The sequence below is a fragment of the Prosopis cineraria genome, unplaced genomic scaffold, assembly GCF_029017545.1.
Source record: "Prosopis cineraria cultivar Desert tree isolate PC_DT_omini unplaced genomic scaffold, ASM2901754v1 PC1, whole genome shotgun sequence".
In the NCBI taxonomy this organism is placed as follows: Eukaryota; Viridiplantae; Streptophyta; class Magnoliopsida; order Fabales; family Fabaceae; genus Prosopis; species Prosopis cineraria.
In genome coordinates, this window is record NW_026555332.1 from 4,038,486 (window position 1) to 4,063,573 (window position 25,088).

Genomic DNA, 25,088 nt, shown 5'->3' on the forward strand with positions numbered 1-25,088 from the left:
AAATAGTTTTATGAGACTTTTTGTATTTATATTACTTGAGTAGGACTTGTAGGTGGTTTTCCCATTTTATAATCACTAATTTTACACACACACACACACATCATAAAAACTATCTCTAACAAAATAAAGCTAAGGTTGGTTTAACAAATTTATATTCAATGAAGTGTTCTTGCCTAAGAATCTCTTATTTGTGTGAACTGCGAAGCCAAAGGCCGTGCACTAGAAGGAAGCTATGAGACAACTATGCAAGGGTTAATGATTCACTTAAACGGTTAAGCCATGTGTAGATGTACTACAGTAGAATTCTTGAAACAGAGAGAGAAACCCAATTATCCACTTGTGTTCTTGCACTAAACAAATCAATAAGAAAGGAATCAGTGACTCTAGACACAAATTGAAAAGCTGAAAAGGGTGATCAGAGCATCATACAAACCATCTTGGACTCTAGTTAGTCATGAGATCTTCTGTATTCGGGCTTCAACTCATAGGTGCCTTGATTAGTTCCTTTGTTATTGTAGACACAGAGTTCTTTAAGTATATCTTTCACATATTGCTGCAGCAAAGCAAGTATGTCAGTTCAACACTTGCAGACAACACAGGCACTGCCAGCAGGATAAAGCAATGCTCTAAAGTAAACATAGCTTAACAATTAGTAGACTAAAATCAAATCAAAGATGGACTGAAAAACATGTTGAAATGGGTATTATTGGAAAATCTTCAAAGTGCTCATATAAATTGCTTTAGTTTATTAATTTCTTTGTGGCTAAGTTTGCCTTGGAATTTCTCACAGCGAGAGGACAAGACTTCGAGGCATGAACTTATTTCAGGGATTCTAACGAGCCACTACTTCATCATCAATCAGTGACCTCTGCTAACATAAAAAATCAGAAAAGAAGCCAAATGATATATAGAGGGGAGCATGCATTCCTTCAATGATCTTGGGATACTCATCAAAGGCAACTAATTGCCATGTAGAAGCATGGCGGAGGGAGATATCAAGGGTTTCACACAGACATGGGGGGCGTGGGAGAGGCTTTCCTAAAGATAAATTGATATTTATGAGTATACAGATTCTCAAATAAAATATAACAGAAAATTCCCCCCAACTTAATAATACATTATTGACCCCTTCAAAAAGAGTTCTTTCGTACACCATAGTTAAATTGAAGAAGCTGACAGCAAAACTACATGTTTCTTCTGAAAAATAACTTGAATTTACAAGTCCCTAAACTCCATTTACATCATGTGTGCAAGAGTATCTAAAATACATGCTTTTCTCCAAGAAGCAACACATCCTTCATGATTAGACTTGGAGTATAGTGTAGTCCTTTATACAGGTGATGATAACTACTGGGTATTCTCCGACAAAACTTACTTTTCATGAGTGTTCTGCTGGGACACATCTCAAACTAATGTCCCGTAAATTAGAGTTGAATATTTAAGACAACGTATCACTAAGAATACATACTTCAGGTTGGTCAGTTTCTTGTATGAGTTGCTTCAAACTCCAATTTGGCTGCCGTTCAAAGAGCTTAAACAAAATTTCTTCCATCTCTCCACGGTCCCTTCTTGTTCTCTTTGTTTCAGTTCCTTTGGTTGGGGTTTTCTTCTTTTCCTAAATCAACACAGAAGTTTCTGTTAGATCTAAAGTACAAGATATAAAATATGCTCCGCCTCTTCCCCCAGCCTCCCAGGCTTCCCAAGGGAAACATATGCAGATCAAGTCAATAATCAAAATAAACATGTCAGCCATACTTTTCAGTTGGCTACACCTCTGACATAGTCTTAGTCTACAGATGTCTAAGAATCTCCAGAAGAACTAGTCCATCCAGGCATGGTTCAACTGTCAAGAATGTGTTAGTAAGGAAAAGTAAGACATACACTGGCCCCAGAAGTGGCAAAAGTAATCATCCCAGGCATGGGCCTCATATGAGCCCCATGATCGTTGTCAATAACCTGCAAATGGAATTTACGAGAAGTCAGTGGGAAAAAAAGAATTATTGCATGAATTATTAAATCCATGTTACAAAAGCTATAAGAAAACCTGTATCTGTCTACTTTTGACCATATATTTGTTTGTCCTTTCACGGCAGAGTTTCCCATAGAGTTCAAGGTTTTGATTATGAGGCTTCATGTCAAATTTGTTGAGTATTTTTCCTTCCACGCTAATTTTTCCTACAATTTGACAAGAAATTTCAACTGTTTCAGTTAAAATTTTTGCCAAAATAACAGTGCTAGAGGAGATTTATGACATTTTCAGTCTCAAACCAAACACTGCCAGGGGTAGCGTAATAAAGCATATCCCCATTATTCTGATCTCCTCTCTTTTACATGTTCCGTTAGGGACTATTCAATCTCCACTTGCTCAAGTTAAAGATACAGGGGAAGGGAACCTAGGCGAATCACAAACCCAAAGGAAAATAAATTACCAAAACAGAATGAAATTACGATCAACAGAAAATAAATGCATTATTTGGCCATTCGTTTCAACAATTACCTTAACAAAAAAAAAAAACAAAGTTGGCGTCTACTAATTGACTCAGTGATCTCAATTTAGCTACTAAGTCCAAGTACAACACATATATTGACATGTTTTAATTGACAGTAAAATTTCATATTTTTTATTTCATATTTTTTGCTTTGGTTTATAAGATAACATATCTCATTTGATAGGATTTGGAGAAAATCCTCTAAAATAATAGTTGAAAAGACAAAACAATAATCCACCTTGAACAAGGGTAAGAATCAACTAAATTCCAAAATGAGAAAAGCATAATACCGTAGGGTACAAATATCATATTGTAAGTCCTCACTCAAGAATATAGTAGATCCTCGTCTAAATAATAAATTGTCATGCAGAAAAAAGGCCTGTTATTTCCATGAGGTGTCAATATTTTCAGTGTCAAACTTATTGCTGTCAAGAATTCACTTTCCACATGTATGATGTAAGATTCCACGTATTTTGACATACCAACATCTCATTCAAAAGAGCTTGAACAAGAATACATTTTTGTTAAAATAGCCACCACCAAAACCAGACATAATAAGAACTAAGAACCAGCATTTTATATTTCTCCGTACAGAACATTTTGAAGTTAAAATAGTAGAAGTTCTCTTAATAACCTTTCCAACATTGGTGTTTCATTTTCCCTCAAAAAGTAATTCCACGAGGTGTCAAGATAGAACTTATGCATAAGAAAAAGCTGACATTTATAGATAGGTTAAGTAGGTCTCTAGGTATTGATTTTATAGCTTCAATGAGAACCGAGTTCAGATTCAAAATTAACGGGCAAAAAAATGTTACAAGTTATAAACTCTTCTGGTTAGTGAATATATAAGAGTTCCTCCTCATCGCTGGTCATATTGCGAGTGCAATCATTTCAACGTACAAAAATAAACAATTAAACAATGATGATAGGAACCCACGCCGTGCAACTATCTAAAGAGGAAGAAATAAAGCAAAGGGGATAGTGGTGAAGGAAGTGGGGAGAAGGTCAAAGAGCAGTTAAAAGGCAGTTTAGTAGCAGTTTCCATGATCACAGAGCACTGTTCACAGTAAATATTACTAAAATCAGCTATGTTTTTCCAAGATACAATCAGGTTTATCATTCAGATGTTCTCTTCCAGTTATGCTTTGCTTCTGTAGTTTTTTTATTGCTTATAAATAGTTGCAGGAGTGCTCGGAGAGAACATCTGAATGATAAACCTGATTGTATCTTGTAGATATTCCTGGATTTATCAGTGAAGCTGTTGAGATTCTTGCTCATTTTCCTAATAAAGATTCTTCTCTTTTCTGTCAAACCCTCGTCCCTATCAACTGAATATCTTCTATTCTTTCACTGTACTGTTTCTTAGATTAGAGTTCATTTCACGAGAGCATAATAAGCAGATAGTATATGAACAGAGAAATGTAATCAGGTGTAAATATCAAGGTCGTAAGAAAGAACATTTAAATAATCTCGAAAGCATAATTTCAAACCCAGATATAAATTAAAGCAACTGTTTAATTCCACACCAAAGTATAGTTCTGTTCAAGCCGATCAGGTGTCAAATATTTGGTCACTGAAGGATGCCTATTTACCTTGGGATGACTCTGAAAACACAGACATGGGAATGAAATCTTTTGACATATCCATAGCATAACATCTGGGAATATGTCCAGCTTCAGTTCCAGCCAACTCCATAGTAAACTGAGAACTTGAACAATCAATTCCAAGGGAAAAAAAGCACTGTAGGGAAGGACATCTAAATAATATTATGATATGGCTACTTCCACATTCAGGAAAAAAATTTAAAATCAATTCATGAAGTGAAGTTGAAGGCAAAATTTTATCTCCATAGTAAATTGAATGGTTTAATTGGAGAAAGGCTAAAGGAATTATTTGCTATCGTAAGGTACCTAATAAACTTAAAGGAAAGTTTTATTGAATTGTTATAGGACTATCAATGTTTTATGGTAGTAAATGTTGAGCTTTAATCGAATGGCAAGAGCATAAAGTTGGAGTAGCAAAGATAAGAATGTTGAAATGGATGTGCAAATATACACATAAAGATAAAATTCAAAATGAACACATACGAGAAAAAAAGGGTGCAGCATTTATTGAGGGAAAAATGGTAAAAAATCATTTAAAATGGTTTGGACATGTATAAAGAAGACCACAGGAAGCACTAGTAAGGAGAGTGGAACAGATAACTTTGAACCCTGCTAAGAGGAGTAGGAAAGACCAAAGATAACACTTTTGGGAGTTGTTGACCGAGACCTCTTAGTTAACAACATTTCGAAAAGCTTGGTAAATGATAAAGCACAATGGCATTGTACAATTCATGTAGCCAACCCCACCTAGTGAGATAAAGTTTGTTGTTTGTTTGTTTGTTTGTTTGTTTAATTTTTAGTTTTCATCTATGGATTTAACAATAGGGTGAAGTTTCTTTTATGTTTGTAATCAATTCATGTGAAATGGTAAATTAGTAAGCTTGCTAATGATTTGGGATATCAGACTAATTATGATGTTCATGGTTGCTATTTGCAAGATTTGGAGCTGCACAGAGGATTGGCACCAGGGAGTGTAGATTTTACTATCTTCAAGAACCAGAGAATAACATCAAGGCTGCCTAGTCATGTTTTATCTCTTCAAATGAAAATGTTCTGCTGTGGCATAGGCATTATAGGCTAAGCAAACTAAACTTTCACCACATGAAACAGATGTATCCACATTGGATAGAATTTAAAAAATTCAATCTTGAAGTGTGAAATTTGACAGCTTTCAAGGTGTACTATATCCTTTTCATCCTCTCCTTACATCAGCCTTGCAAACCATTTTCGCACATTAATAATGATATTTGAGGTCCTGCTTAACACTCAGAATATTAATGGTGCTCGGTGGTTGGTCACATTTATACACAAGGTTAACAAGGGCATATCTTGTAAAAGAAAAATACATGGTTACGTATACTTTCAAACATTTTCATAAACTATCTTAAATCAGTTTCAAATTCAAACACAGTTTTAGAACTAATAATGGCCAAGAACTTCAACTGCACCCTCAAACAATACCTCACAAAATCATGGCATCACCCACCAAATTTAATGTGTATACCAACAATAATAACAACAATAACAAGCCTTTATCCCACTAGGTGGGGTCGGCTACATGGATTGCAAGACGCCATTGTGCTCTATCATTTATCAAGCTTTTAGGAATATTATTAATTAAGAGATCGCGTTCAACAACTTCCAAGAGTGTTCTCTTAGGCCTTCCTCTACCTCTCTTAATCGGACTCAAAGTTATATGTTCCACTCTTCTCACTGGTGCCTCCCTTGGTCTTCTTTGTACATGCCCAAACCATCTCAACCGATTTTCTACCATTTTTTCCTCAATAGGTGCCACCATCACTTTTTCGCGTACGTGCTCATTTCGAATTTTATCTTTACGTGTATGTCCGCAAATCCATCGTAACATTCTCATCTCTGCTACTCCAACTTTATGCTCTTGCTGTCCCGTTAGAGTCCAGCATTCACTACTATATAACATTGCCGGTCTGATAGCAGTGCGATAAAACTTTCCTTTAAGTTTATTAGGCACCTTACGGTCACAAATAACTCCTTTAGCTTTTCTTCAATTAAACCACCCAGCTTGAATTCTATGTGAAATATCTCCACTGATTTCGCCATCATTTTGAATAATGGCTCTCAAATATCTAAACTTTTCCACTTGAGGTATAATTTGATCTCCCAATTTCACTTCCAAATTATTGTCGAATATTCCTTTACCAAATTTACAATATAAATATTCCGTCTTACTTCTACTCAGACGAAAACCTTTCGACTCCAATGTCCTCCTCCATAACTCAAGTTTACAATTAACCTCTTCTCTTGTCTCTGCTATAAGAACTATATCATCCGTGAAGAGCATACATTTCGGGATTTCCTCTTGAATATGTTCCGTCAAAACATTTAAAATCAAGTTGAACAAATAAGGACTCAGAGATGATCCCTGATGTAGTCCAATCTTTATAGGAAAATCATTAATGCACCTAAATGTTATCAGGGAAGCTGTATAAGCAGCATCCTACTTAATCAATGGGACAAGTAATAGAGCCCTAAAATTCAAATTCCTTCAAAGCAATTGAACAAAATCATTGATACAAAAAACTAAGTTGTCCAAGTTATTTTACAAGTAATAGTATGTTATCCTTCCTGCTGTTCTTTCTTTTCTCCGTGTTTGACAAAAAGGATACTGATGTACTTCCTGCTGTAAAGCAGCCATAAGGGCAAATTTGGTAATCACTCAATACTGCTCAATCATTGTATTATTTTCTTCATCATATTAGAATTATCATCATGCCTACAGTACATGAAATAAAATATAAAAAACTTAAAAGGGGGGAAATTTAGAAATATATTAAGCATACTTCTTGACTTCTGCCAGATATTTCATTTGAGTTGAAGAGGGAAAGTAGATAAACCATACAAATGATTGTTTTTTTTTTTTTAATTCTCATCAAAATAAAACTAGTTGACGGTAATTTATCATAACTTGCGTGCATTATTATAAACTTCTTAGTTCTGTTAACTCTTCCAAGCAACTAAACACTACAGAGCCTAAGTACTCATGCTCCGTTCGCACAATCAAGCAGACATTCTAGGAAAAGAATATAGAAATTCTTGTGATTATCGTACTCTATTAATCAAAATATAATATTTTAATCGGGGACAAACGCTAGGCATGCATATTTAAGTGAAGGACTTGAAAAAAAAAAAAAAAACATAACTAGTCCACTGTGTATAAAAATGAGGGGACGGCAAGTCCTGGTCCAAAGACCAGAAAAAATATATAACATTTCTAAAGAAAAGAAAAAACTATTCAAAAAGTAAATTCGGGAAATCTAATTACGAGCAAAGAGTCTAAAGACTCAGAGCAGAAACAGGAAAAGAACAAGGGAGAATTACAACCAGTCCCACACAGATAAATTAATTACTGTCCGTTGACAATTGAGCTAAACTGCATTGATAAATCGTTCAGTTATGAATGGACTCACAGTAATTAATTTTTTGTGTGGGACTTCAACGGAATTCTCCCAAAGAACAACGGAAACAGAAGATACTAAGAATGAATGCCAGGTTATCAAACCCTAGAAATCAGAGAATGTAGAACTAAAGAGAAATTGGGTCTGAAGATCGAAGCATGCAGACGCAGAATGATAAGTGGATAGCAAGAAATCACAGAATGTGGTGGTGATCAAAGGTAACAATAACCTGAGGGGAAGAATCGTCATTGCAGTTGAGAGGGTCGAGAGAAACGACAACCTTGGCAACGGGGCGAGAAGAGTCGGAGGCATCGGAAGGAGGAGAACGGAGTGAGCGAGAGACAAGAGGCGGGCACTTCATGAGCCACACGGCTTTGTCAGCTTTAGTGGTGTCCAAGTACACATTGTCCGCAATGCTGCCGCCACTGCGATTGGGGTTTCCAGCTTTGTCGTCCATGGCGCCACACGCTCATAGACGAGACCAGAGAGAGAGAGAGAGAGAAGGAGGGACAGGGAGAGAAAGAGAGACGAGTGTATTTACTATTTAGTGATTTGATTCCAAAACACGGAAGGAGAAGAAACGGTTTTTCAGTGCGTTCTGTTTAGTGTTTTGCCTTCACATGCCCAACGACCAGCTGAAGTGTGTTAATGGCCCCACATCAGATTTGGCCCATCTATATTCCTTGCTGAAAATTATCAGAAAGAAAACGTCTTCCACATAGAGATGCTCAAAATCCCAATCCAGCACTGCAATTCCTGAATCTGATCCAATCATATAATCATATAAAAATATATCATTTATTTTTTTAAATAATCCATTTACATATTTTACCTTTTTTGTGCAAATAATTTTCATTATATAAATTGGTGATGATTAATATTTAAATAATTTTTTTAAAAAAAGAAGATCCCTTTATCCATAAAGACTTTTTACCAATGCCTTGTGCATAAAATTAATTTCATTCTTACAAAGTGAACAGTAAAAAAGATAATATCAATATATTTGAAATGTTAGAAGAGTTATGCAACTTTTTGAAGAAAAACCCCAAATATAATTTTAAAAAACAGACGTTAGTGTAGTTTGTTCATTCATTCATTTTTAATAGAAAAAATTTCCCCAAGTAATGTTGCATAGAAAATTTGGAGCTGTTTGAAATTATTTTTTTTTATTGTTATGAAAACTGATATTTTGTAAAACATGTTTTGAGAATAAAAAAATAATAAAAATGTATGTTTTTCTCATTCTCCCTTGTTTTTTAAAATAATAATTTCAAAACACCTGAAAGTTTTTTTTTTATTTTTCTATTCTCCAAAATAATATTTTATTTTTCTGTTCTCTAAAATATTTTTTAAAAACATACTATCAAATCAATTTTTTTATTCTTTTATTTTGAAGAACAAAAAATTATTTTTAAAATAAATTGCCAAACAAACCCTTTTGTTCTAGAGATCTTATTGGCTAATTTTCTTGATGTTATGACAAAAGTTGTTGATATTTACTATTTGTGTGTGTGTGTGTGTGTTTTTTTTTTTAGGAGTCTGGTTAACCATGTTGATCCTTTCACATGCTTCTTGTGTACATCTAAGAAGGCTTGGGCTAGAGAGTTTGGGTTATGGTGATACCAATATCTCTGGCTTACTCTCTTAGGCTGTATGAGATGAATTTTCAATTGTTTTTGGGATGAGTTGGACAAGGATACTTGGTTGGAGAGTGTGTGTGATTTATCTACTGAATTTTCTTATGTTAATTATGCATCTGTGTATCTTTTCTAAAGGGGACGGTATGTTTCAGTATTGATGCTTGATTTGGGAATTGTTGGTTTGCTTGTATCTTGGCATGTATATATCAGGTATCATTCTGGTGGTCTTTTGAGATGTTTATTGAAAATGAAGGATGACTCTCATTGGTTTTTTGTTTCTTGTGTTGCTTTGAGCAACTTCTTGTTAGCAAAAACTTTGTCATATTTTATAGCCAATCCCAAACTTGAAAAAAAGAGGAGAGTTGCATTAGACACTTGACACAACCAGCATAAAAGGAGGCGGCGAAAGAGAAGGATACATAGGGGGATCTATTAACAGTGAATTCCCCATACAAATAGAAGTGCCTAAGAAAAAGGTAGTCCTTGTAGTCCTTAGGCTTGGGGATCAAGGTATCATTAGTCGAAGACGACCCTAGCCAATCCATGTGGCCGACTTGATGAACTTCAATGATGGAGACATTGTAAATTGGTACACAGGCTTTACCGAATCTTACATGAATATGTACGATATTTTATATTTCAAGACAATTGAAATGTCAGTGCAAGTAATTTCTCAATTAATAACTCTAAAAAAATAACGATTGATGCTAAAAATAAAAGGGAGTGGCAAATGAGAAAACTAGAAGAACATTAATGTAAAATCAAGGAACTTCAGGTTGTTAATTTCAAAATTTGAGTTATAAATTTTGAAGTTTCAATTAAAAATAAGTTCTTATCTTACATTAATATTCTTCAAAATAAAATAAAATAAATTTTGAATCGCCTATTTGAAACCAAGCCTTATCACACTCATTTGCGTATAGTAACAGAAAAAAATGACTATAGGTGAAAAAAATAATATAAATATTTTAACAAGTTACACCATAAATCGTTTCATTCATGAGTCATAAACAATATTTCGCATTTCTTAGACGAAACACAAAATCCAAACAGGTTTGCTTTGAGATTTTAAAGGCTTAGGTCCAAGGGATAATGGCATGCACACAAGACCCGAGCATTCCAAGGATTCCAATTTTCTTTGGTCGGTAAAGCAGAGTCGTAGTATTTTACAGGATCTTGGATTATAAAAATGCACTTCCAACCAAAATTGTAAAATACAAGCATCCTATTGCAATTTTTAAAAGCAACTAGTATGAATATCCTTTGCATGTTTTAAAGATTAATTACATGTTTTAATGAAATCTCTTCCTAAAATACCCCTTAGCTTTAGTAAACCGAATAAAAGCTGTGATTAAAGGTTGAGTACTCAAATTCCTAAAGCAATGCTGAAGGTTCCTTACAGATAATCATATCATAAAGTTTAAAAATATTCTGAGGGGGAAAAAAAACTAGAAAATTGAACCAGATATTTTGGAATTGAAGAATACTAGGAATGGGATGGATCAACAGAAGAAAAGGCAAGAAAAACAAGAAAGCGCAACCTGAGAATAATTGCACTATATAAGCAAGAATCAGAAGATCAGAATTCCGCAAATACATGATAATAGTATTTGAGACACAGCTTCAAGAAGACAGTTCATCGACATGTTTCTAATAAGCTCTTGTTCATGTCTGAACTGAGTTATCACTCTTGCTCCCTGACAAATTTTGCTTCCTCTCAGCCTGAAGGGACCTGCATAATGATTCCAACTTCTCTTTCTGATTTTTCGTTTTCTCCAGATGTTTCTTCAAGCACTCACGCTGCTCGAGGAAAAAAATTCACGTCTCATGACAATAAATAATCATTATGTTGAAAATGCATTACAAATTAAATTAACAATAGGTAGAATGACAATATAAATCCAAAAAAGAGAATTAATAATAGTTAGCTCCCTGACAAATTACAAATCAAGAGTTTCAATTGCAAATAAGACATTCAAATTTTAAATGTAACTCTCAGTTTGCAATTGAGATTCCTGTTTACAGTTTTCTAAATCAATATTTATAACATATTTTCCAAAAAAATTTGTCAAGGATCTAATTTTCATTATTCCTTCTTTTGGGACTTTACTATCACTCTCCCTTAACAATATCAAGAACGAAAAAACAAGACAAATTTCAAAATGCTAACTGTCCATTAAGGAATGAAAGCATCAAATTAGAAAAAGATGCACAGAGTTCAAAGAAACTTAAGTGGATGCTCGTCACAGCTTTATATAAACAAATGATGGCTTTTTTAAAAAGCTACAACTTACACAAATCATGCTTACCCAATGATAAATGAGAAAAAAAAACTATCAACAAGGATTGGTGTTTAACCTCTCATATCCATATATTTCTGTCTTCCAAAACACTTCAATCTTACACAGAATTCAGAAACTTGACACTATGCTTTTGAACCAGATATTCGCTATTTTAAAACTAACTAAAACATAAATTAATCATCCCAGAAACTCAATTCTAAAGGGCAAACAAGACCGAGGGACATTTTAGTATACCGGCATTATTTTCCCAGGTAACTTGGATATCCAGGGATAAGGTATGGTATCTAACATCAATACTTGGTTAGACAAAGTAGAATTGTTTAATAAATTATATAATTAATATTCTATAGAAGTGTTGGCAAAGTTGAAAATTCAGAGAAGTGGGGTGTCCATGATAGTAAATTGCAAAGTGAAGATATCTTAGGCATCTTATAGCTTCAAAACCTTTTTTTCTTCTTCCTTTTTTTAAGGAAGGGGGCTAAACTAGCCTTACAGGATCGAACCCACAACCTAGTATCTTTGCCACTAGGGGCGTAGCATCCTTACCACTAGGGCAATGTTCCAAGCGCAAAACAAGTGGTATTACTAAGTGGTCCTCAATAATGACTTCATGAACCACGAACGATGATATAGCATGGTCTCAGCCAGATATGGATCCAAGTATATTAGAAACAAGGCCGCTGTGGATTATCAGCTGCATAGGCATCTTATGTAGGTCATCCAAACAAAAATCTAGAATAGCTATGCACTAAAAAAACAGAGTCTGAAAATATGACAAAGGGTATGGTTACCCGTTTACCAGGTAGGGGATATGGAAATCGCTCACTTGGAAATGCCATCAGCAGCTTTAAGGCTCTAAGGGGTAAGCGAAGTATTCAGGTTGGAATGTTGGATGACCAGACATCACCTAATGTATACGGAAAAACTAACCTAGAAAGGTGCTCACAAGCCTTCATATGTGAGAATATCAGTAAATTCGAAGTTACAGGAATTTACACATGATAATGCAACCCAGCTCGTAAAGCATGAAAAATCACGTTTACAATTAGGCAGCATGAACCCTGAACGCACCTGAGGAAGCAGGGGATACTAATGCTGTCCTTGCAGGCTAAATGGTAAATTGTACAGAATATAAAACTAACATGCAAATGGGGTAAAAACATCGTATACCTCATCAACCAACTCTATGAGAGTAACATCAGACTTCTCAGTTTTACTCTTCAAGAATTGATTCTCCGTTTTGAGTTCCTTGATTGATTTTGTCATCTGAATGTTTCCAGGGAAAAAACAAAGGCAGAAAACTTTAGCATAAAATTCATGCAAACTACATCGGGATCAGCATACTTGACTTGTGAACACATCAATTTTTCTTTTTTTTTAGAAATGATTCTGTACCTTCTCAATCTCTTGTTTAAATGTTTCAAAAACCTCATTGCTCTTTAACAATGCTTCCTGAAAAATCGAAGCATAATAAAGAACAAGTCACATTCAGGCATAAACTACATATATATCAGGTAATTCAAGATGGGGTCAAACAGCTGAATAATAAAAGCAAAAAGCGTCGATATCAATGTCTCAAATCATGTCCAGTGGCCATGAGCTAAGGGCAACCCAAAAGCATTCCAAAAGAGGCATTTGGCAAATACCAAGCTATAGAGACAACCTACCATAGAATAATGCCTATACCTAATAAGTTGAAGGGCCAAATCAGTCATAGTGCCACTAGCATGCATGAAAAAGTCAAATTAACAAGTATAATTCAAGCAAAAGAAGAATGAGAGAGGTTCAGTCAGTTTATGGAAGGATTATTGTTTGCTTGGAGGATAAAAGGTCAATACAAATAATTAAAGGTATATGAACCCATAATTAGTTGAATATTTAGTGGTTTAATAATTAAATTAATAAAAAAAACTAGACTTTAAGGATGTCAAACTAAAGCCCCCATCAATATAAGGCTCACTTAATGACTTTTTCTTTTCTGGGGATAAAAGAAAATACACAATTATTTTCAATTCTCAAGTCAATGGGTTGCAAATTGCGCCATTAAAGCAAAGCAAAGCAAAGCTTTATGCAACCAGTGAGAAGATTGCGGTGGCTTTAATTGAAATTGCACACTGATACAAGAAAAAGAACCAAATTAACCTGGAATTGTTGGAATTTTTCTCCATCAGCAGTGAGCTGCAAGCGCAAATTTTTCTCAGTTGCCAGTAGCTGAGACACTTGTTCTGCATATACTTTCATCTGAGACTTTTCCTGAACCAATTTTTCCTCATATTGTTTAATTTTTAAATCAGCAATCTGAAGCTCCAAAGCCTTCTGCTTCAACTGTGGATTTGAATACACAATCATGGAAATACATATCAGTTGCAGAATTCTTAAATAGACTTATACCAAAAATGTCAATCACACACATGATAAAATTCACCTTCTGGTCATATTGCTGTTCAGATAGCGTATATTGATCAGCAAGCTCCTTCAACTTGTTTCTTAACCTAAATAAAGAATATATATATATATATAATGCTAACAATAATTGATGAAATATAAGAATTAATATACTTTGAAGAAGCTTGCTATAAGAGGAAATCTATCCTAATTTTATATTTCATTACTTTCTGTTTTTTACTCTATTTAGCAAGTGGGCTATTTTATCACTTCATTTATTAAATGAGCTGCAAGTAAATGTTTCCTTATAGGGAAGAAAACCTCAAGCTTATACTTTATTTTGTTTTATGTTTCCTTCATAGGAAGGAAACCTCAATTGTGGCTTCTATAAAAAGCCACCATGCAGCACATGTAAGAGAGTTCTTAGAGTTAAATGAATGAATTTCTGAGATATGTGAATGCTCTCTCTCTCTCAACTCTGAGTCTCTCTCCCTCTGCTCCCCTTCCCTATCAGTTCTGCGTCCCTCTTCTCTTCCCTCTCGTGTGTAGATAATCAATAATACTGCTATAATACTTCTCTTCCATCTCGTGTGTTTTGCATCAATAATACTGCTATAGGACCACAAAATAAATCAATATTTTTGACCTTATTGTTCTTTTGTAGATAATCAAATATGAAGTGTAACAAAAATTAAAGGATGATTAATTAAGAACACATGAACAGAGAACGACAAATTAAAGATGGAGCCACAATCAAAATTTGTCAATGTTATCAAATGCTATCTGCCACTTATTTTATATTTAATTTTTTATACAGTTCCAGTAAACAAATTAGAATACAAATTGGAAGGGAAATCTTTTATACAATCTTATTTGCAATATATTCTTTTATTTGATGTCGATGAGGTTCAAAGAAGTGTAAAAACTATTTTATAACACACCTAATTATACCAAAGAGAAATCAATTTAAATATAGTTATTATTATTTTAATTAAGCAAATTGTCAGGTGAAGTTTTCGTCTTAAGTGTTAACTTCTCTTCTGGAGCAGACTAACAACTTGAGTGGGCATAGATAAGGGCTAATCAGTGACTTGGGGCACCTGACCACTTGCCATTCCTAAGCAACGAACAGAAAACAGATGCAATCATTACCAGAACAGAAGAAAAAAGGAAAAAAATAAAAAGAGCTATGCCATTGTATCAGCTCCACATTATACCACATGTTTTGTGGACTGAGAAAAAAATTAGGATGATGCATGGAATAAAGTCCACAGACCCAGTTGCTGCAGAATAGACCTGGAATAAGCTTACATTATAAAGTTTGTATGATCAGTGTTCAAGTTTGTTTCTCATGAATCTTGATAACATAAGAGAGTAACGTAGTCCAAGTGGACAATGCAAGACTAATTACAGATGTAGATTACCAATATCTGACACAAAATCTTCCCCCACCACCCATCCCCACAAAGGGGAGAAATCTTCCCATTCTGATTCCCACTCAAGGAAATTCCCATTAAGATCCATTAACAGGGAAAATAACCAAGTCCTAACCACAGATGTAGATTACCAATATCTGACACAATCTTCCCCCACCACCCATCCCCACAAAGGAGAGAAATCTTCCCATTCTGATCCCCACTCAAGGAAATTCCCATTAAGATCCATTAACAGGGAAAATATCCACCCTAAGTCCTAAGTAGGAATGAAGTAGTTAAAACACATTTTATTCTATCTCAAATTGTAGCAAGAAGAAGCGAAAAGAAAGTAATGGTACTGATGGAAAAAGACATGCAATCCCAAGTTCCCCAACCAATAACAATCATAATATTCAAGGTCTTACATCTCATTCTCCTTTAGCTGAGAAAGGCACTCATCCTTTTGTTCTTCAAGCTTAATCCCCACATCCTGCAATTAAGAAAGCAAAACATTGGGAGAGAATTAAACTCAATTCTTACCAAAAAGAAATAAAAAGGGACAGACCAATAATGATTGAAATTCCAACTTCCCCAGAATAAAAGGAACTTAAGTTTCATTTAAGATAAAATGAACATTGAATGTTGAAACACATTTTCCACCAACTGACTAACAATGCCAAAATAGTGGATTACTGAAGGATTTGAATAGAATAAAAGATATAGTGACATCAGGATTATTTTCAGCACGTTTAAATATGTATTGCAGTAGCTATGAGCTTTTGTTTGAAAGATACATCTTCTTTGAAAGCCCTCATTAGAGACATCAAGTCTACAAAAAGGAGCCACTCTTACCTAGCTAAATTGTCATGCCATCAAGGTAAGCCACCTTTGAATTATGTATAACTCTGTAAATCTCTGGCATGAAACAGTTTTTTGTCTTGCCATATGCTTGGCACCTCTCGACTGGTGCATTTTTAACTTTGTTTTAATATAAAGGAAGAGAATAGTCCAGGGTTGGGAGAATAAACCCTCTTAGGATTGTCCAATACCAACAAAGGATGAGAATCTAACAGTCTGTAAGGCAACCTATGAAACACGGTGAACCTGACATTCCAAGGGCAATTCTCAAAAGCAACCTCCAGGTTAAAAAAAATTGACATTGACATGGATGAAATTTTGATTTTGTAGATTTTCACAAAAAATGGATGCAAAATATCAGCAACATGAAAACAGATACTCCCTTGAAAAAATTTAAACAAGGGAATACACAATGTTCAGATCCATTTCTCCATCAAGCATTCGGAACAGTGCAAATAATTCTGAAGGGCATGATATGGATAGAATGAACGTATAAGCAACTGTCAAAAGATGTAGCTTCACAAACTTTAGGCCCTCTTGGTTAGAACGGATGGCATTGTTATTCTTATTAGTGGTAAAAAAAAGAATATAGAATTTATTGATGAGATGAGAGAACAATTTCAGAAAAATACAAAAACATAGGATAGGAGATCCCCCCCAAATAAAGCTGAGACCCACAGAGAGGGCATAAGAATAATCCTCTCTCAAGTAAGATATGATTAAAAAAAAAATTAAATAGAAACAAATTGCACTAAATTTGACATGCCACTTAATGGATGGTAGAAAGCCCAGTATACCACATGTATGTTACTTGAGACTACCAGACTCTCAAGAAAAAACAAGAGACAAGGATCAAACCCTGATTGCATCTTGGAACTTGGCTGATAAGTCCAACCTCAAGTTTTGTCCCTCAGTTGACACACGTTTGCATTCTTCCTGAAAATTAACAAAGCAGACTTATTCTTTCCATTAAGAAAGCCATGGTGTAAAGCCTTAAGTTAGATGAACCAGGTTCCAATAAAACCATTTCATGGTAATCTTTTAAAGTAAAAAAACATAAAGGGGAGGTGGAATCCCAGATTAATATAATATTGTCCCTTCTATCCGTTGATAATTTCTTCTTGCTTCATCGTTCTTTCTCCATCAAAATGAAACTGGCCGTTATGGTTTTTCATCCCAGATTAGGCTAGGCCACAAGCTGTAATTTGTAGCACAAAGTGTTCATGGGGCTGGACATTGGGTAGGCCAGCCTGTGAAAATCCCCAAAGGAAGCACAGAGAGAGAGAGAGAGAGAGAGAGAGCGCTTTATGAAAGAGTTAGTTTCAAGCAACACAGTCTGCCTCCTCCCATCTAACTTGAAGCATAATTGATCCCGAAACCAGGGTTCCCAAGTATCAATATGCTAATGAAAAATAATGTAAAACCAACCATTAAGTGCAGGATAATCCTGAAGTCATCACATGACTCTATTATATGCGAATAACAAAACCTGGATGGACTAAAAGGACAATAGTAAATCCGTGTATCATTTATGCCATAATAAACTTGGTATACATTTAGACAAATTGATGTTGCACTGAAAAGGATTTAGTACAGAGCATAAAGAAATATATTATAAGGCTATATAGATATTTGGAAATAGTCAAAGACAAGCTAAATTTATCAAGAAAAGCTTATAATTCTTCGCTTTGGAGCAAAGTAACAAGGCTGCATAAGTTGCATTCCTTCTGTGATTAAGAACAAAGAAGCTAAGAGAGAATGCAGACATGGGCACAAGTAGTACAGGTTTCATTTAATTTACTGACAAACCATGTTGCCACAGAGATATTTGTTTTCACCAATATGGGTGGGTGATAAAGAAATCTTTTAAACAGTGTTCGCCACATAAAAATCAACTTAACAAGTTTTCTCACAAAAAGATGCATATATGATTACAAAAGTGTGATTGGAAAGGGAAAGTCGCTAATGTAATTAGAATATTGAAGAGGGGCATGGAGATAGAGAGGCCACAGGCACCACAAATAGAAGACACAATATGCATTCTGGAGCGACTGCACCTGGAAAACTATACAATCAATAGAAGGCTTTGGAACTACAAAGACATACCATGAGCATCTTATTTTGACGCTGTAGCTCCCTGCACAGTGACTCAAGCTTATCTCGCACAGCAAGAGCTACAAATATAAAGGCAAAAAGTTCATGGACAAAATAAAGCCCCAACATAGTTATAGGTCATATCTTACCTTACAGATTATTAACAAACAATTTTAAAACATACCCTTACCCCAGAAAGCAAATAAATGATTAGTTTAAAGAAATAAATGGACAAGGATACCAAAAGGGGGGGATTTAATACTAGCATATGAGAGAGAAAGCAAACATAGAAGTAAAACAAATAGACTATGCTGCTATCATGGCACCTACAATGAAGAAAACGTCAAGTTGTCAATTACAACAGCAGTACTTGATTGTTCCAAGTATCTTCACCCCAAAGCTGCAATGCTTAGAGTCCTAATCTTTTAATTATTATTAACTGTTTTTGCAGTAATATCCTCCACAATATCCAAAAATGTTTAGCTTAGATTACCAGTTTTTATTTTTGGAGGAAAATAATCTGATCTGCAAAGGACTCTTACTATTTAATTATGTGCATATGTACACATAAGTGAGAAGAAAATAAACAAGGTCAGATACCGCTGCATGATCTGAACCTTCTTCTCCATGAACACAGTACTGCCTAACCCTACCTTCTTGTTCATGCAGACTGATATAATGGAAGAAACTAAGAACTCAAATAATTGTATCAGAAACTTCCCAACCACTGAAAAGATAATTATCAAAAGCTGAAGATATTCATTTTTGACATACCTGCATCTCTTTCTGCCAATACTTGTTGATACTTAAGTGTAAACTCCAACAACTCCTTTTCTGATTTAAATGTACGCTTTGTGCTCTTCCGCTTTGTTTCAGCAGGTTCCTGAAAAATTAAGTTCCTTTGAGCACTCTCAAATGTGACATGCAAAAAGAAGTCCAATGAGATCTATTGATGGATGATATATCTGAAAAGTAGGTCATTGATAGAGTATAATGACATCATGTAATCTACATCAACAACCTCACTAAGTTTTCTATGCATTACTGGACATATATAAAGGATCAACTCTCTAGGGTTTCACTGTTAAAGCTCCTTTCCTATACAAATTATAAAGCAAAAGTTACTCAATACTTCCTGTTACTATTATTTGTTATGCCTAACAGGATTCTTAAAAGTTCAAGGATCCCCTAAGTTTCGATTTCATTAATTTTTTTCATGGAGCATACATTCTCAATATACATGGACTACCGCTCCTGGATGCATTAAAAAAGAATACCACCAGCTATCAGCACATAGTAATCATGGGTTGTAAAAAGAAAGAATGGCAGTCATGAAACAATAATAAAGCATCACAGTGAAGTCAATCAATGTTTACATAGCCAATAATCAACAAAGTCATTGATACAGACGGATGTAATAACTTAGAAGATATAGAGGAAAGAAAATATATGATGGTTGTTAATGTGTCGATGCGTGTGAATGAATGATTAGGAATCAACAGAATTGGTTCACTAACAGGTTTTTTGGTTTTTGAAGAATCAGCAATCTCTGATGAATGTGAATCTTTAAGAGGCATAACTTTTGTTTCCAGAAGATCACCAGTAGCTGCAACGGCAACGAGCAATAAGGGCAACAAAGCCATGTCAGACCCACAAAATAGAACTGTCAGATAGAGGAATAAATACTAAAACCTAAATCATGGAGATCTGCTAGCATGCATTGGAATGGGTTTGTAGACATGTGTGAGCCTAACTGATTCATTCCATTAGAGCACAAAAAACAAACATGCTACAAGGAAATCAATAGATTCTTTCAGTTTACAAAATCATACCAAAGATTTTGAAGATATATGGCAATGTACAAGATCTACCAGTACAAGGAATATAAGAAATGTCAGTCAACGAATTGTTACAGTTATCCAACTGATAATTTAAGATCATGTTCAATTCATTTTGCTTTAAATACAGAAATTCTTTGTCCCCAAAAAAGGGGTACCACTGTTTAATGGTCAAGCATCAACAATTTGGATTATTCACAAAAAAGAAAAATCAAAGGGCAATATAATCTCAATTTCACCCATGGTTCTCCCCAACAAATATGAAGATTTCATTTTGCTAAAGGTATACTTTATAATATAGAGTCCTGGGTGGAGATGTTACAAAATGACGATGCACTTGATGGAAATGTTATTCATATAATACAAGATGAGGGGTTAAAATAGAGGAAGGCATCAAGAGTCGTTTGTGACTGCAAAATACCTATTTTTTTTAAAGGAAAGTTCTATTGATCTGCTATAAGACTAGTGAGACTATATGATAGTGAATGTTAGGTGATAAAGGGAAAACGAGAGCAAAAAAATTGGGGTAGCAAGGATGGTGATATTGAAATAGATGTGTGATCAAACAAGAAAAGACATGATTCATAATGATTATATACGAGAAAAAGTTGGCATGGGAACTCATCAAGAATAAAATAGTAAAAAAATCTTTTGTGGTGATTTGAATATATGCAAAGAAAACCACTAGAAATGTTTGTAAGGAGAGTTAAGTAGATGGCCTTTAGCCCTATAAAGGAATGTAGAGGAAGGGGGAAAAACATCCAAAGAAATTATCAAAGAGGATCTCTGCATAAATGATATACCTAAAGAGTTAGCTACTGATCAAGCAGAAGACATTGTGCAATCTATATAGCTACACGTTATGGAATAAGGCTTGTTGTTGTTGTATGAAATAGAGTGCTAAAGACAAATCTTTGAAACATAAGAGATTCCACTTATCCTTGCAATGAGGGAAAGGGGGAACCGTTATCTTAATATACTTGTATCAGTCCACATAAACCTTACAATGATCTAGGGACCCCTTTATATTGATGCCAGGGAGACCTTACTTAGTCCAATGGTCACCACTTCTCTAACCAACAACCCCAGCTAACTATATTATTATATTGTAACAAAGGCAGCACTTAAAGAAAAGAAAATGCCAATCACAAATGCATCATTTAAAACAATAAATTATTGAAAAACAATACTTATGCTCCCCCATCCCCCTTTCCTCCCTATGAGAAAAAATTCCATAAATAAAGATAAAGAAGGAAATTTGTCATTTAAATGAATGAAATTCGAGGCCAATAATGCATCACAAATTCAATATCCTTAAGTGCACAAAGAGAAAAGCATTGGCTTTTTGCCAAAAAATCACAAAATCAAACATTTTTATTTATAAATAATCATTAAATATCCACCAATAAGGCAACCCACGTCACTAGCAGTATACTAATGCCTAAATGTCTACAAGGAGAAAATGAAGAAAAGAAAATCACGGAGGGCCAACAGATAAAACTTAACATAATCACCATGGATTAGACTTCAAAACATCAATAGATGAATGCTTGGCACTATATGAAGAATGATCTAATATGAAAATCATACGGAAATTTCCCGATTCAAGATCAAGATCTTATCATGCATCTTCCATGATGGGAAAACCCAATTAGCATGTAGTTATAACATTTATTTAAATGTGAATAAGCATTAAGGCAAATGATATTTACCTCTTTCTGAACTTTGACATTCTCCTTCTTGACCTTTCACCTCAATGCAACTGGATAGAGGAATCTCAGAATCAGAATCACCCACAGGAGGCGTAACCTGTGTACTTTCTGCCTGCTGCTTCAAGCTACCACAAGGAACCTCCACTGAGCAATCTGATGCGCCAAAAGTATGAAGTTTAGATATAGGAATAAAAGGAGTTCTGAGTTGCTCATTAGTCTTCCTTACCATGAGTGTTTTGATTTTCTTCTACTGCCAACTCATTTGATGAGTCATTAGGCAGGCCAACATCTGACGAATCACTCCTCTTGTAATTATTCAGCAGCTTCTCTTGTTCAGGTTTTGGAGTTGGAGGGGCAAGAGGCTCTGTAGTGCTCTCAACAAACCCATCTGGCAAGGAATCCACTTCAGGAAGCTGATTTGCATCCTGATTCTGCATTTCACCTGCATCTCAAACATCCTTTCTTCAAATTACTTAAATACAGTGGAAATATCTTCCAAAATTATAGTTTCTTGCCAAGATGTTAAGAAAACATGCAAACAGTTGTTTTTTACAACAGGCAAAGATGAATAGTTGTTAAAACAACTATGCTGTTTTCTAATTTAATCTGGGATTATAAAATGTGTCACTTAACAAATAAGCATACTGTAACCCAAATCAAATAGCAAAGAAATTCTTCAATCAAAGTTTAAGAAGCAATCAAAAAGTGCTATAGTGATATTCCTTACTTGAAAATAGCTTCTAAGAGTGAAATACAAATTAAACAACGTGTCAACCTGTGAAATGAAGTGTAGCACTTAAAAATGGGAAGGGTGCCGGAGGTTTTAAAATTTAGCATACTGGCTGAGAACCACCACTAATCAAGCAAATAACTTGATATCAAGAAAACCCCACCACTATCCAAAAAAATAAAAAACAATAGAAGCACTTAAAGAAGGAAATTAATTCCAATATTGAGAAGAGCAACCACATTTCTGTACACTGCTCCCTGATAATCGGCCAAAAGTGATCCTAGATTGTTTTATAAATGAACATAGAAAAGGAAAGTACTTTGTAAAGCAACTCTCATGCTCTGGGTATTCAGCTCTAATTAGCCTTCATAGAAAGCTCTTGCATGAGAATAACTAAAGACTTCATTTTTCTTTTAGCACCTCTGAGATTTTATATATCCTATTATAAGCCTGGTGGGCTTTGACTAGCAAAACCCTATTTAATCGGTGAGTCAGTTGCTCAAACAGGAAACTCTGGTCTTTTTTCTTTTATACATTTTAATGAATAATACATATATATATATATATAAGACTCATTCTAAATTGGTCATAAAAACGATGGGGGAAAATCAGAGGTCCTCTAGAAAGAAGGATAGAAACATTATCTCCTTGGTATCTTGCCTTAGGTTACTATTGGCTGGAATAGAAGCATATTTGGTAAAGTCAAGCTAGATTCACATGAAACATAAAATTAATTTTTTTCCCATCCTATACAATTACTACCCTGATAAAAACAAAAGGCACCACAGAATGAAATTTATTGAGAAGCAATCAATAGAGCATAAATTGGAAAAAGAAATGAATAGAAGGGATTGGAATGGAGTGGAAATAACAAAGGCGATCATTTGATTCCCTCCATTATGAATGGATTATGACATCATATGGGAAGCTAGCCAACAGAATGAGGTGTTTCTTGGAAAGGTATATTTATTTTTGTCATATCCAAACGTGATATAAGCTAGGGATAATTAAGATATTTTCAATAAAATCTTATCATAACAATTCTAGTTAGTTTACCAGCAATGCAACGAAATCCAAGCTAAGATGTTACAGTTCTACTAGAACCCTCTCCTTGCCGTGTCATTCCATAGGGTTGCCAGAGATGTACAAATCACAATTCGTTTACTTTCCCTAAAACAAACTATCAGCATGATGAATGATAACAGATATATTTGTTGCTTTCCCTAAAACAAACTATCAGCATGATGGATGATAACAGATATACTATCCAAAAGGGAAAGATAAGTGATGTTCACTCCAGTCCGTTTCCATCCACCTCTTTAAAGGATTGGCTGAGATCATGAACGATCATGCAATAATAGCATAACAGGCAAGATACAGAAGTACATTTCACCCCCAATAATTCGTTTCGGGAAAAAGTAACACTTCACTTCTGTCCAGGAGTAATAATACTGGAACACTTATAACACATTACAGATTATGGGAGAGAGCGCGTTATCATCATTCCAATTGGATTGCTGGAATGAAACGCAGAAAATCTAAATAAGGAAAATAAAAATCTTTGCCAAACTAATATTCGGGTGAATGTTCGACTCAAAACGACTAAAGGTGAAAGAAATTATCTTCTGCATCCTTTTTGTGTTCTGTTCATGGAGTTCTCAAAGGAGCTTCTTTTTCCTCGATACGTAATAGGTATTTGGCGGCATTTTTATGTGCTAAAATTCAAGTGCTATTTCTCTTCCCCCCGCCCCCTCACTCTTTCTCTTCTTTTTTCCATCCGAATTCAGTTCAATGTAAAGTAAGCTTAGCAGTATAAACTACTCACCTAAACAGCTCAGAAACCAAAGGAAAAATCGATAGTACTCGTTAACGGTTAACCCACCAGCTAAATAGCTAAAATCCGAACACATACACCGGGAAATCTAATATGCAACAATCAATGGCATGATCAAGTGATCTGGATGATTTAGAACCAGGGCGACAAGATATAACCGAAAAAACAAAACATATAAGACAGGAAAAAAAAAAAAAAGAAGAAGAGATAATTAGAGACATTACCAGGCATATACAACAGAAATTGCTTAAGTTGCCCCTGCGGAGGTTGTGGCGCCGGAACTTGAGTAGGCAAATGCACTTGCTGTCGCAGGTTGAGTTTTCTGCCCTGACTCTGAAGGAAATATCCTTCACGCTACATATATACTTGATTTCGCAGATGCTCTTGCACTAACGCTGCCTCCATTGCTTCGGTTTCTTTTGCAGCCATTTTTTATGAAGAAATTTGTTTTGTTACCCTGGTGAGAGAAAAACAAAAAAGAGAATGACTGTGAAATCTCATCAAAAATATATAAATAAAAATTAAGTCCCTCAAAATATTTTATTTAAAAAAAATAAATTTTAAATACTTTTTTATATTAGTAATTCTAAATTAAATGATTAAATTATTTATTATTTAAAATAAAAAATTTACCAGATTAATATAAAAAATTATGATTTTTTGTTTAATTCTTGTGATTCATAAAATAAAAATTATGATTGCTTAAATAAAAGTTGGGACTAGTTATTTTCAAGATTTAGACTTCAATAATA

At 34.6% G+C, this 25,088-nt stretch overlaps 2 protein-coding genes across 4 annotated transcripts; both read right to left on the reverse strand.

The window, feature by feature from the left end:
• Nucleotides 1–231: 231 nt before the first annotated feature.
• LOC129304747 (uncharacterized) lies at nucleotides 232–8,156 on the reverse strand. Of its 2 annotated transcripts, XM_054944525.1 has the most exons (7): nucleotides 7,757–8,156; nucleotides 4,082–4,190; nucleotides 2,045–2,175; nucleotides 1,882–1,956; nucleotides 1,469–1,615; nucleotides 434–553; nucleotides 232–350 (listed from the first exon to the last, which is right to left on the reverse strand). In XM_054944525.1, the coding sequence occupies exons 1-6, from the start codon at nucleotides 7,982–7,984 to the stop codon at nucleotides 449–451; spliced, it is 795 nt and encodes a 264-aa protein (XP_054800500.1). In that variant the 5' UTR covers nucleotides 7,985–8,156; the 3' UTR covers nucleotides 232–350; nucleotides 434–448. The 2 variants fall into 2 exon arrangements, with proteins under 2 accessions (XP_054800500.1, XP_054800493.1); XM_054944518.1 differs by having other exon boundaries at nucleotides 232–553; nucleotides 7,757–8,154.
• A 2,553-nt stretch (nucleotides 8,157–10,709) lies between these two features.
• LOC129304733 (uncharacterized) lies at nucleotides 10,710–24,755 on the reverse strand. 2 transcript variants are annotated; one of them, XM_054944501.1, is made up of 13 exons: nucleotides 24,561–24,755; nucleotides 21,999–22,214; nucleotides 21,773–21,925; nucleotides 19,740–19,828; nucleotides 18,997–19,105; nucleotides 18,235–18,302; nucleotides 16,987–17,064; nucleotides 15,696–15,760; nucleotides 13,896–13,962; nucleotides 13,613–13,795; nucleotides 12,866–12,922; nucleotides 12,641–12,736; nucleotides 10,710–10,967 (listed from the first exon to the last, which is right to left on the reverse strand). In XM_054944501.1, exons 1-13 carry the CDS (start codon nucleotides 24,565–24,567, stop codon nucleotides 10,833–10,835), a joined length of 1,323 nt encoding a protein of 440 aa, XP_054800476.1. In that variant the 5' UTR covers nucleotides 24,568–24,755; the 3' UTR covers nucleotides 10,710–10,832. The 2 variants fall into 2 exon arrangements, with proteins under 2 accessions (XP_054800476.1, XP_054800483.1); XM_054944508.1 differs by lacking the exon at nucleotides 24,561–24,755 and adding an exon at nucleotides 23,559–23,677.
• Nucleotides 24,756–25,088: the final 333 nt, after the last annotated feature.

What these genes read in the sequence shown, in the direction of transcription:
- LOC129304747 (XM_054944525.1), bottom strand. Translation starts at nt 7,984, where the DNA reads ATGGACGACAAAGCTGGAAACCCCAATCGCAGTGGCGGCAGCATTGCG. An exon ending in TCAAAAGTAGACAGATACAG is followed by an intron (nt 1,957 to 2,044) that starts GTTTTCTTATAG and finishes TTCCATTTGCAG; the next exon opens with GTTATTGACAACGATCATGG. An exon ending in TTGCCACTTCTGGGGCCAGT is followed by an intron (nt 1,616 to 1,881) that starts GTATGTCTTACT and finishes GTGTTGATTTAG; the next exon opens with GAAAAGAAGAAAACCCCAAC.
- LOC129304733 (XM_054944501.1), bottom strand. An exon ending in GTCAAAATAAGATGCTCATG is followed by an intron (nt 17,065 to 18,234) that starts GTATGTCTTTGT and finishes GTTAATTTTCAG; the next exon opens with GAAGAATGCAAACGTGTGTC. An exon ending in AACAGCAATATGACCAGAAG is followed by an intron (nt 13,796 to 13,895) that starts GTGAATTTTATC and finishes TCAAATCCACAG; the next exon opens with TTGAAGCAGAAGGCTTTGGA.